The sequence below is a fragment of the Triplophysa rosa genome, linkage group LG1, assembly GCF_024868665.1.
Source record: "Triplophysa rosa linkage group LG1, Trosa_1v2, whole genome shotgun sequence".
NCBI classification, from domain to species: domain Eukaryota; kingdom Metazoa; phylum Chordata; class Actinopteri; order Cypriniformes; family Nemacheilidae; genus Triplophysa; species Triplophysa rosa.
Genome location: NC_079890.1, coordinates 38,808,271 through 38,822,062, shown reverse-complemented (window position 1 = coordinate 38,822,062; position 13,792 = coordinate 38,808,271). Strand labels below are relative to the sequence as shown.

At 39.5% G+C, this 13,792-nt stretch overlaps 2 protein-coding genes across 2 annotated transcripts in view; both read right to left on the bottom strand.

Moving 5' to 3' along the window:
* Nucleotides 1-296: 296 nt before the first annotated feature.
* On the bottom strand, nt 297-12,748 carry LOC130551096 (uncharacterized). The gene is made up of 8 exons (XM_057328678.1): nt 12,637-12,748; nt 6,918-7,191; nt 6,687-6,826; nt 6,125-6,410; nt 5,896-6,035; nt 5,125-5,207; nt 2,997-3,087; nt 297-739 (listed from the first exon to the last, which is right to left on the bottom strand). The coding sequence occupies exons 1-8, from the start codon at nt 12,746-12,748 to the stop codon at nt 717-719; spliced, it is 1,149 nt and encodes a 382-aa protein (XP_057184661.1). The 3' UTR covers nt 297-716.
* A 192-nt stretch (nt 12,749-12,940) lies between these two features.
* The window catches only part of LOC130551013 (fucolectin-like), a 41,068-nt gene continuing 40,216 nt past the window's right edge, over nt 12,941-13,792 (bottom strand). Inside the window, exon 6 of the mRNA XM_057328587.1 lies at nt 12,941-13,030. Within this exon, the coding sequence (XP_057184570.1) occupies nt 12,941-13,030 (90 nt within the window). The remainder of the gene's footprint in view (nt 13,031-13,792) is intronic.

Here is a 13,792-nt window from a genome sequence, read left to right as displayed (position 1 = left end):
CGTGTAGAGGTGTGTACTCCACGGGACGTCATTGCCCCTCCCTTTTGGCTTATATTCAATTCTGACTGTTAAAGAAGTGGATATATGGCGTAAAACCTCGACGACACCACTGCTGTAATACAATGTGCCAGGCACGCCAACTGTTTTTCCCGTCGTTAAACTAGCAAAAGTGTATTCGGACTAAGGTCACTTGCGCTGTGCGCTTTAGACCATGTGCTTAGATTGTTAAATTAGTGCCTCAGACCTTCTTTCTGATTTACATTGTCATCATTGCTGAGGTTTGTGTTCTTGCAGGTCACAGGTTTATTTAGCATTTAAAATATCGCCAAACAATTTAAAAAGCAAAGTACAGATGTGAACAATATAGAAATTAAACGAGTGTCAATAAAACTATGGGGAAGTAGACTTCAAAAGTCGTAATCAGATTTACAAAAAATGGGATCTTGTGGAATGCTGTACAATGAAATAAACAGCATATTAAATGAAAACTATGTAAGCTAGTGATGCTCTACACACTTTATCTCTGACTATGACACACAACTACACAACTAACAACACAAATATAGTGATGAGGATTATGATGAGATTGAAATGATGACATTTATCAGTGATGTGAACACCACGTCATTCACACCACATCAATGATAGAGAAGAACAGAAATGAGTGAATAAAATCAATGAGCATTTGCCTTAAACATTCAGTGCGTGTATCCAGATTAAAGATGTTTCACACAAGAACCTGAAAATAAAACAAAGATTCAGTCAATCATGTAGTCTATGTATTACACCGCGTCCTAATCAAACGCGACGCGATGATATTCCTGCGATAAGCAATTTGTTTGTCCATACCGAAAGCAAAAAAGGGGCGGGGCGCGACAGTCAATCACAAGACACAGCCAATCAGAACCGTTTTTCTCTCTCCACGCGAGCAATAGTATCCAGCTGCAGGCCCGCAGCCACTCATTTTAAGACACACAATCCAGACCACCAGTCTCAGGCCGGAAGGGGCGGGCCGGCAGCACCACGCCTTTTTTCCAGTTCTTGTTTATGTTGTGAAAAATTAATGTATATATTAAGTTATGTGTTTATCACAACTATTATGTGCACAACTTTCACATGTTATAATTGAAGTTTAAAATCGTTGTAGTATTCAATCGTTTTGTGTGTTTTATTTCTGCGGACACTCAGGTTGTTGTAAAGGGGCTTTGCGGCGAAGCAGCTATGTCTATCTTTATTATTGGTTATTATCTCTTGATTATTTTTATTTATTCAACGCATTGATTATTTTTATTTATTCAACGCATAGCTCATTTATTTATGGTTTGTGGTACGTTACTTTAAGGCACTTAACTGTTAGTTACTTTGTCAGTTTAGACAGTGTAGAGACATACGGCAATTCTAAGAGAGAAGAAAATACCTCAGCTGCAACGGTGTACAAACTGTTGCAGCCTTTAACAGTGCCCCTTTAGCACAGCATTGGCAGTGGATGAAGAGGACAAGGAAATGGCCCTCATCAAGGTTCCCTGGAGCCCTTTACATTTTTTTCATTCCAGGAAGACATGGAGTATTTTTGTGTAAGACACATGATAAAACGGGACTGAAAGTAAACTCTTCTTTTGAACAGTCTTCATTTCTAACTGTTTATTATTTCTGTTCCAATTATTAATATACTATACATCTATTAAAATGTAAAAAATATGTTCTTTTTGAGCGTGTTTTGTTGAAATGTTTGTTCAAGAAATGCAAGACTTTATTTACATTATTTGAATTCTGAAAAATAATGTATATTTGAGATTAAAAGTCACTTTGTCCCTAAGTGTTTATTATAAAATGAACAGATATTGATTGTGTAGATATTATGAACACTAAGTAAATATTATATCTAGTAAAATAGAAAGCACTATGCAAATAATAACTACAAAAAAAATGTAGGTTATGCATTTTCTAGCGTTTTCAGATATTGTACGTAATTCACCACAATCTATGCGAAAATAAGAACATAAGCTACAAAAAATGTTGGTAGCACGATCTGGGCTAAACCATTTATGGTTCCAGCCTGAGACTGGTGGTCTGGATCGTGTGTCTTAAAATGAGTGGCTGCGGGCCTGCAGCTGGATACTATTGGTCCGCACAGCTGAAGAGTGCACAAAGAGAGATGCGTCCTGTTCTCATGACTTCAGTGATGCCTCACCAGACGCTATGCTATAATATTACAATCTAAACATATGTAATCAAACGTATATAGCCTGTCCTCATCCATGTTTGGCGATTAATATTCATGAGGTGCAGAACTTACATCGAATGAGACCATTGTGTGGGCGGAGCTGTCAGCCCTGCTGTGGAGCTTTCGCGGCTGGTTAGGACAAAACTTCTGGTTAACGCTTTTATCGCGTGTCGCAGCGTCACGCTTGGTTAGGATGCGGTGTTACAGTTGTCTTTAGTGATTGTTTTTTAAAAAACCGCCGACTAAACTGATCTCCATTGACCTGTCGCTCCTAACCCTTACAGAAAAGACACACGAAATTCACATGTGCAAAAAACACATGTGATCACATGTGAAATGTGTGTTTTTGGAACATTTTGGTGTGAATTCCATGTGAATTCCCATGTGAAACCCATGGGATAACATATCCCACATGTCTCCACATGTGATCACATGTTCTTCACGTCACCACATGTTGCACATGTCATCCCATGGGTTTTTACATGTTATCCTATGTGTTTCACATGGGAATTCACATGGAATTCACACCAAAATGTTCCAAAAACACACATTTCACATGTGTTTTTTGCACATGTTAAACACATGTTGTATACATGTGATCACATGCAAAAAACATGTGAAATTCATGTGTCTTTTCTGTAAGGGAAAATAGCTGCATTTGTGACAATTTATTTAAACAGATTTTGAAACAGATTTAAAATATTGTTGATGTTGATTTTAGATCAATAGATTAACTTTTTGTTGATCAGTCAAGTTGTTAAAGTGTACTCACCTCTGTCAGCTCTTGGTTTTTCTTCTTCCTCAGGTAGTTGTGTCCAGGACAGATTAAAATCAGAGATGTGTGATGCCAGAGCAGACTGCAGCTAAAATTCATCAAAGATTTCAACATGAAACATTCTGTCATTTCTCATTCTCTCATCATCACTCATGTCAGTGGCGTAGCATCTGGGTATGCAGGTGCACATGGGTCCGTTTATTCATGGCCGTACAATACTGTAGAAATTGACTAGATTACTGATCTCAGATCTGGGCCCGTATTTAACAAGCTTCTGAGAATTACTCACAAGAACACTGCTAAGAACTGACGTGAGAGTAAACAAATGATCAAGCAGCTCAGTCGTAATTTCAGTGAAGTGTTGGACTAAATCTTAAGTTTCCAGTGTAGAGATGATTTACAACACTTTGCTGTGCCGCAAACGGGATTTTGGATGACGACATTGCCATCAATGCCATGGACCAATCACTGAATAGATTTCCTTATTTAAGAAAATTCTCTGATACATTCACGTTGAATGGTGAAATTCCTAAAATGAGTTATATTCAACACACACAATGACAATAAAGACTTTTCAAGAGAATCCATTATGATATACACGTTGGAAGTGAAAGATAAACACGTTTCCACCAATTCTTAATGACACATTTTAAATCAGTGCAGAGATTTGCTTTTATTTGCTTTAGTCGAGTAGTTTTGCTTTAAATACAATGTTATTTTCGGTATAAATCTTTTCTTGCGTGTGAAATCACACATACCATTGAGAACAATACAGCATAAGGAGAACGTGCAACAGTATACTGATGATCCATAGAGCATAACTTGAATGCGCGCAGCATGAATGTCATGTACGGGACTGCGTGCCTTTTATCTTGCGAACAAAGAAGTTTGTTAAATGTATAAATTTGATGATGAGAAATGATGTGTAGATCTTGTTTCATTAATAAATGCCTTTCGCAAATTCATACTTTAAAAAAGTCCCACCTGCAATTACGCCTATGCAGGAGAGTACTGAATTTATGTGTGTATAATGTATAATGATATGGTTCCATTGGCCAACCCCTCTGTCCATCACATGTCTCTGTCTCCTCAGCGCCATCACAAGCCCCTATAGTGGCAACTCCAAGCACTTGAGAGACCTCTCCAGCTGTCTTAAATAATTGGGAGAGTAAGAGTGATTCTTAGCTTTAAGAAATGTGATAACTTGCTTTTATACTTAAGTTTGGAAGGAGGAGTATATTTCTCAGCACTTAATACTAAAATGGCACTTTGTGAAGCTTGATAAATATGGGCCCTGGTCTACCTATGGACATACATGTGAGTAAGTCATATCCCAGAAGTGTAAAAGCGACACTACTTTGCCAGTAGCTTCAGTGGCGTAGCGAGTAAAACGCATGACAAGTAGTTCTGATGCTGCATGTGAATGCAAGTTCAAATCCATCTATTGCCAACGCACTCTTCTACATTTTCACATCACAGATCAGATCGTACAGGCATTTATTTTCAGCAAAATGAAGAAAATGGCTAAGAGATGTTTAATAATAAAGTGTATGGTGAGGATAGGGGTAGTAGGGAGGTCTTTATTGTCCCAATTAGTTGACATCCATTTCATAATTTAATAAATATAATCATTTACACTCTATTAATATTGTGTAGTGTATAGTGTACTTTGTTTACCTTGCTGTGTCGTTTAAATTAGTTTAATGAAGTTTAATTTATATGGACTCTGAATGAACTTGTCAATGTCAATCTGAATTAGGTGGCCAAACAAATGAAGGAAGGCAAGGACTACTGTCCAATCAAATGAAAGATGGCAGGATTTGCTATTGACAGACACAATGTGAGCCAGCGCGATGCAAGTAACTAAATGTTTAATGTTTGACAACTGTATTATCATATCAATGGTAGGGCCGTTCACATATCGCGTGTAATAACACAGGCAAAACGCTGGCTGCGTCTCTTTCTGGAGCACGATTGATGCACGTCAACATTCAAATAACACAACCGAGTAAACAACCGATGTCCAGTAATGTGCAACGCGGTCGCTGACGGACGGATGGGCCCGGACCTGACTTGCTACGCCACTTAGACATTTACTTTTGTATTTTAAGACTCTTTTTCTCACCTGATGGAGGATTTTGTCGCTCTCAGCAGCTACATCACCACTGGAGGAGAACTTCAGCCTCAGAAAGTATTTTTTTCTATGACCTGAAACACAGAAAACACAAATTCAACAATCACATACAAATAAAAACACTTTGCAAGAGGACACTAAAGAAGCGAAGCAGAAAGTTAGTTCAGTCTAACAAAGGGCACATTACACAAGTAAAAAAGGAAGTTTTTTCTTTAGATGACAATGTTGTCAAAAAGATCAGTGCACACATGGATCTGCGAACATGATTAAAACGATATATTATGCATGTCAGGTAAGTGATGTCATTTTGTAAAGAAACAGGTAATACACATGACATCAACCGTTTTAACAAATTCACATTTTGTAGTTTAAACAGAGACAATAAAGGTATCCTGTGTTTTGCATTTTCAGTCCACCTAAGCACCGCTGTCATGTAAAGGAACAACCAAAATGCATAAAAACTTCCTGTTTTAAATTGAACTCGTGTAAACGGCCCCAAACACTGTTAATCAGAATTAAATCAGAACAATTCTATAAGATAGAAAGTCTATCAAAAGTGATGTGTTTAACTAATATGAACTGATATCAAAACACATTCAAATACACACACTGAAATAAACAGCATGAATAGATTTAACACAATATGAATATAATGTAATTAAAATATGGAAGACAAAAAAGACAGGGAATGTGGTGTCACAAATATCATAACTCAAACTTTACATTTACCAACTCTACCAAATAGTATTTTTTTATCAATACATTTTCCATAGACCTCCACTTCACACAGAGTGAGAGGAGATGTTCGTCCAGTCATGACCACATTCACATAACGTCCCTCCATCCCATAACACGAGTAACTGATGGTGTGACCAGCTAGAACACCAGAAGTCACAGCACATCTAGAGAGAGAGAATCAATGAATCTCTATAGAGGTGTTTAATCAATCAATCAATGAAAAGTGTTGAAGTGATTTCATGAATAACTTTACATGGGATTGTTGTTTCCATTGTTGACCAGTGAGTTTCCGATACGAATCTCTGCTCCGTTGATTTGAGCCACGCAGCAGTCTGATCTAGCAGTGATGATCACTGTACTGATGTCACAAACATCCAAGAGATCCAGCCTCCACCACGGGTTACTTTGAGATGTTGTGTGAGAGCAGTATGGAACATCATCTGGGTCTGGTCCATATCTGACACCATCTATGGCATGTTGAGGTGTCCAGGTGAGATATGTGGATGACTGTGTCACTGCTCCTTTAACTGCTAAATTCTCTAGAAAATATATATTCAAAGACAGTTGATCAGTCAGTCTGTATAAAAACATCTGTGAGAATCAACTAATGACCATTTGAGTCTTTTCAACTCTTATGTTCATTACAGACCCACAGCCAACTTGGGTTGCTGTGAGCGTACTGGCACTGTATCTCAGAGCACTAACCACAGGGCTATCAGTGTCGATGAAATTGAATATTTCCAAAAATCATTTTTGTCAAATAAATCAAAGTTTTCTCTATATCTAACGGTACAGAATTGCTTGCCAGAAATGACCTGTTTCATAGACCTCCACTTCACACAGAGTGAGATAAGATGTACGTCCAGACAGGATCACATTCACATAACGTCCCTCCATTACACCACATGAGAGACTGACAGTATTACCAGGTAGAGGATCAGGAGTCACAGCACATCTAGAGAGAGAGAGAATCAATGAATCTCTATAGACGTGTTTAATCAATCAATCAATGAAAAGTGTTGAAGTGATTTCATGAATAACTTTACATGGGATTGTTGTTTCCATTGTTGTCCAGTGAGTTTCCAATACGAATCTCTGCTCTGTTGGCTTGACTCAAATAGCTGCCATGAGCAGTGATGATCACTGTACTAATGTTATAAACATCCAAGAGATCCAACCTCCACCATGGGTTACTTTGAGATGCTGTACCAGCGCAGTATGTAGAAACATCTCCATATCTGACACCATCTATGGCATGTTGAGCTAGCCAGTTGGGGTTTGTGGAGGACTGTGTAACTGTTCCTCTTAATGCTAAATTCTCTAGAAAATATATATTCAAAGACAGTTGATCAGTCAGTCTGCAGGTAAGTCATGAAACTTTAAAACATTAACATTAAACATTTAAAGATGAATATGATGCAAAGGTCCAGGGCTGGATTTGCCGAAACCTTTGTGTCACTATGTCGTTCTTAAGAATATATCGCTACCACTCTTAAGGTATAACTTATGAATGATGTAGCGTTAAGAAGGTTTCGGGAAACCCAGCCCAGACTGTCCGATTTTCTTATTGTCTGTTTTATCATATTCATGTTTTATGAGCTGAACAGAAGAAGACTTTTGGGTTCCTCGCCACAGCAGTGCAGTGTTGGCTTGCTCACCGGGAGACTGCATTTATTTATTTATTCATTTATTTATTAGATATTATTTATTATAATGATCCTGCTTGGTCTATAAACACCATGCACTGCACTGTGTTTTACCTTTCTGTGTTTTTCTTATTTGCTCCTGTAAAGCTGCTGTGGAACAATGCACATTGTGAAAAGCGCTATATAAATAAAATTGAATTGAATTGAACTTTTGGAGTTGATTTTTTCTCTCTAATGTGAGTATATTGTCTGAATTGTGTCACAGGTGTTGTGAAGTGATCAACTGTGTCCTGATCTTAAATAACTTTATACCATGGTCTGTTTGAATCCTCGATGCTGATTGGCTGAAACATGTGCATTTAAACTGTTTAATGCACAGGTCGTTCCAGTCAGTTCGATCAATGTTTGACCTGTCTGATCAAAAATTGCACTGTGAATATCAACTAGATGAGGTAAAAGTTTGTGAACAAACTTTATGTTGGCTTGAGAAAGACAGAGGGAGAGGTAGAGAGACCACAACCAGGCAAAATGTATGTGGTTTATTAAGTTTCTTATTAGAACTTATTAGGTTTTGCTGGATGGATGGAAGGACGGATGTACGGATAGATAGATAGATAGATAGATAGATAGATAGATAGATAGATAGATAGATAGATAGATAGATAGATAGATAGATAGATAGATAGATAGATAGATAGATATGAGTGACCTATGAGTGAAACGAACCAACTCTCGTGTCTCTATGATGTTCTGATGCAGAGATATAGGTGTAGCTAAATGGTTGCTAGGCTAACCTGTTTGGTTGCTATGGGCGTGGCTTAGCATCTGCAATTGATAATACTCTAACCTATGAGTGAAACGAACCAAGTCCCGTGTCTCTACCATGTTCTGATGCAGAGATATAGGTTTTGCTAAATGGTTGCTAGGCTAACCTGTTTTGTTGCTATGGGCGTGGCTTGGTATATGCCTTTGATGATGCTCTAAGCCAGGGGTCACCAACTAGCGGACTCCGGTCCGGATGCGGACCGCGAGATGCATCCGTCCGGACCTCAAAGCCTTTTGACATAATAAATAAATGAACGCCTAACATTATTTTCTAATGCAATCAAATTTATAGCAGGCACATCAAGGTCCGCTCAGTAGCAGTTTGGGTCCTAAGACGCCATGGACAGTTAACATATGCGCACTGTTGCCACGTTCAGACGTCAACGTCGTGGAGAGAAGAGAGCCAAGACAGACTCGCTGCACAGCGCGTAGACAGATGTAACTGTCAGTGACTGAAAAACAATGTCCTTTTCAAAAGTTAGAAAAGTTGACGCTGAAAACCATGTTTTCCGAGATGAATGGGTCGAGAGATTTGCATTTATTCTTCCTGCATCGAGATGCACGAGACCGGTTTGTCTCATTTGCTCGGAGTCTGTCGCGGTTGTCAAAAGTGTAAACCTTAAACGGCATTATGAAATTAGACAGAGACACTTTGAAGAAACTTACCCGCAGCAGTCCGAGGTAAGGACACGGAAAATATATGAGCTCAAAGCCCAGTAGTAGCGATCTACACAGGTCCTCCCTCACTCACTTACCGCCCAACAACCAGCATATGAATGTTCCCTAAGAATACAGTGGATCTTAGGAAAACATAACAAGCCCTTTACTGATGGGGAAATAGTAAAAGAGTGAATGGAGCCTGCGTGTGAAACACTTTTAGGAGGAAAATAAAGACATGAACTAAAAGAAAATATGACACAAACCCCCTTTCAGCTGCAACGGCCACCAGAAGAGCTGAAACGTTATCAGATGATGATCAGTCACAACTTGATGTTGCTATTTGTTCATCTCAGTTCAGCAGAAAACAACACTTTAGTTTTCTTTTAAAGTTGTTCATGTTGAAATGAATGTATGTTCAGTGCAGGTTTAGAGATTAGGGCATTTTGCACTTTTTCCTTCATTATATTGTTGTCAGACATTGTTATGCCGTTGTATAGATATGAAAAGACATGTTTATTTCTTTGGTCTGCCAAAAACCATCAATTCATGATTTTAGGTATTTAATTATCCGGACCTCGACTGGCAAGGTGGGTTTGTTTACTGGACCTCAAGCGATTTTAGTTGAAGACTCCTGCTCTAAGCTATGAGTGAAACGAACCAACCCCCGTGTCTCTACGATGTTCTGATGAAGAGATATAGGTGTAGCTAAATGGTTGCTAGGCTAACCTGTTTGGTTGCTATGGGCGTGGCTTAGCATATGTCAGTTAATGATACACTAAGCTATGAGTGAAACGAACCAACCCCCGTGTCTCTACGATGTTCTGATGCAGAGATATAGGTTTTGCTAAACGGTTGCTAGGCTAACATGTTTGGTTGCTATGGGCGTGGCTTGGTATATGCCAATTGATGATGCTTCAAGTCCCAAGTGAAACAAACCAACCAACCGTAAGTCTGATCCCTTAAAAAAGATATAGCACACTTCCTCAGACCAGACTGAAGGTTTGTGGAAAGCTCTAGGAGGAGTTAGAGTCAGAAAATTTAGTCTCAGAATAATAATAATAATAATAAGTTTAAGTGCAACATCAGAATGTTGGCTTGTTTCTAAAGCCAACATAATAACAGCTTTAACTTGGCAAATGACCGCTTCATGTTAGGTGGTTCTCGGTCTCCACATCATGCATTAAAATCCTTTAAAGATGGCGTAGCACAGGCAGGTTCTGCCATTCTCATATTACTCTTAAATACCTATACAGTTCTGTCATGACAACTCTCGGAGGGTTAACTTGGTAGAGTTCATGACATATAAATGTATTTGGTCTGCTTGCACTAAGTGCAATGTTAAATAACAATGATATGTTGCAGTCCAAAAGATGAGACCCCAGCATGGACCCGAGCAAATTATCAAGATTTACGTAAGACAAGGTCATTATACTTATGTCGAGCCATTAAAAATCAATGAAGCACATGCTTCTGCCAAACATACCATTGCCCAATCAGCGTTGCCATGGAAACGGCACAATCACGCCGGCACACCTGCCGATCGTTGACACCTGCTCCCCATCAAGCCTCCCTGATATAAGCCGGGGAAGAGAAGGAAAGGGGGAGCTTGTACTCCACAAAGATGGATGACTAACGTGGTGCCTCTCTTTTACCCTTTGCAGAGACTAGCGGCTGGCGATCAGCAGGTTTACTTCACCTACCACCCACATCACTTAGAGGCTGTGTCCACCGAGGCGTTTACGCCTGCTGCCGGCGTGTTTTTTCAATTGTTTCCTATGGAAACGCCGCGCTTTTAAAAAAAGCCATCAGCTGACGTTTTTTTTCCGCGCTCTGCGCTGGTGCTATGCGTTTTTACTACGATCAGACAAGTACAATGTAAACACGCGTGTGACACTGCACGAGCTAATGCTATTTAGCGTATTCTCTCATGGCGAATTACAGCTGCTACGGCGCTCAACACTCGCCAGTGGTAACCACGAAGATCGGCGGACATCTATTCGTGTACTAGTTAACGAACATTTGCACGGATTTAGTTACAGGAATGCATGAACGCATAATTCGGAGCATAGACGAGCTGCAGAGATGAGCATTCATCAAATTGTCTTTCTGTTGTTCGATTACAAATTTATAAAATGGTATATCTAGGTTCCAATGTAATGGTATATAAACTAAGACAGTTATATACATTGTTTTACGTTTTGAGTTAAAGATGATGACATTCTAAGAATATCAAGTCAGACAGCCCAGGTGTCTGAGACATTACCCTTTTGTCTTTATGCACTTCCTGACCATTGGACAGGGTCCCAAGTTAAAGGTGAATGCTAAGATCAAGGCACAGCTAAGCCTTTGTCTCTATGTGAAGGTATGGGCAATACTGTCAGGCTGATTGGATTAGCACCTATGCATTTGAATGACACTGTTATGCTGATGAGATCAGGGCTGGGGAAAATTTCGGTAACCGGCCGATTCCTGTACGTACTGCATTTGCATGCTTTGTTTAGATTGTCTCCACCTCTACGTATCCCTCCCTTGAAAGGTATAAACTCTACTGTGCTGAACTGAAAGTCAGACTTGGATGACTGCAGCGACGCACAGCGAGTCCTCAATAAAGAGTAACTTCTGTATGAAAGATATCCCAACGTCTCCTGGTCTCTGCTTCGACGAGGAAAACGTTTCCTACACTGTGCAACACTTAAATCAGTACGTGTGGACAACACTTTGGTTCCTAGGACAGGCTGTACACCAGTAAAAATACAAACGACCGAGAAGTTTATTCATTTAGCCTGTTTTCATATCGGTTACTTAGGCATGTTTGAGCGATAGTTCTAGGCTGCATGTTGCTTGAACTGTACAAACGCAGATGTGTAAATGCTGCTGCCAATAAGCTTAATGTTAGCTCAAGCATACAATGCAAGACTGCTAACATTAAACTTATTTGACTGTTACATGGTTAATCATTTTTAAATAAATTAGGCAGACCACACATTATGCACAGTGCAAGTAAGGAGTAAAATATCATTCTTACCTTAGGTCTGGATGCTTTCTGAAACGCGCTGCACTGCTACAACAACCACTAGCTGAGATTTAAACATAGAGCAGCAAGCTAATTGGCTGCTGATACGGAAGGAACCAATCACTTCACAGTGTAGTAGTTAAGTCAGATTGGTTTAGACTTTAGGACTGCGCCATCTAGAGTTTCATGCCAGAACTACTGTGTCATACGTCGTATCTTTGAAGAGTATTTAGTTCGATCACATTTTATACAGCTGTACTATTATTTCCGGAAAAACACGAGCTGCTAGAGGCGGGACTAGTGAGGAAAGTGGGACGGAACTACAGCACGAGCACACAACACATCATCATCACATTAATCCCTTCGTGTTTTGTACATTATGCACGTACGCGCCAATTGCCAACAAAACACAGACTTCTGACTTAGTTTGACTTACCGCGTGCAGTTCATGTCCGGTATTTTTTAGCACTGGGTCCGCGCCATCTATCAGTTTCAAACCATCTCCAAATCCAGCGTTATATCCACCGTTTATATAACATTCATCACTGAAATGCAGTGAACAAACAGACGCACCTAAACTTCACTAGCGCTGCGCAGCCCATCTTGACGCAGCGCAGATACCCTTGATGGTATGCGGGTCTCGCTCGTCGGTTGGTTCGTGGGCGGGCTCTTTCGCCTTCGCCTTGTCGTGCTTTTGGCAAATAAAAGGAATAGAATCCCTGTGACGACACATGGAGCCAGAATTATAAAAAAAATCTTTCCGAAACAAGTTGGAGTGCTGGGGGAGTGTATCAAGCACAGAAATACTACGTCATACGTCCGACTCGTTTTTTAACAAGGTTATTGTGTGCAATAAGTGCTGTTAAGAACAAACTGTTGACATTTTGAAGAGAGCTGTACTGTGGGTCTTAACTTTATCTGTGCTTTATCTGCCATGTGTTTTACAGACAGAGAGTTTGGTATTGAGGGCTGAGAGGAGGGCCTTGTGTGACTGCATGCCTGCCAGTAGCCTGCGCTGAAAGGCCAGACATAAACACTCCACACAGATATAGAAATCCTTATATACATGTAGGATACTACCTGCTCTCATGGCCATACACACACTCTCAGTCTCCCTCTCAAACAAACATACACCAGAGCATTCATGGATACATGTTTACTCTTAAATACTTGTAATCACACAACCTGATATATATCAACATATTTCAATTCTCAAAATCAAATATACAAATGTCAAGATGGACATAGGCAGACAATTTAACCATACAATTTTATAGAAGTCCTTATATAAAGCGTTACACAGAAAATCATGATTTTATCACACATAGGCCTATGTTAAAATTGTTTATGTCCTGTCTCCTGAATTGTGGTTTTTAAGTGCACACTGCACAAGGGTGTCAAATGTGTTCATGTATTTGTAATAAGACATGTTAAAAGGGCGATTCCACGAAACAACCTTGAATGTTGTTGTGACATGAAAACATTAAGTTTTTACCATAGCACAGATGTCCACATCTGGTGGTTCAAATACCCATGTGATGTCAAGTTTTAAAGCATTTGTTTTTAGTGCATGATTTTCTATAGTAAGGTAAGTTTCAGGATTGTCACATCCATAAAGGTACATATTCCTCATGAATGGGCACATGAAGTTAAAATAAAGTAACTAGGCTTTTTATGTTCTGTGAAGAGGCCTCCCTTTTGCATTCCTATTTTTAGCCTGTTATATACTAATTTCACTCGGCTGCCATGTTGAAATCGAAAGCGAGGCAGAGGTGGT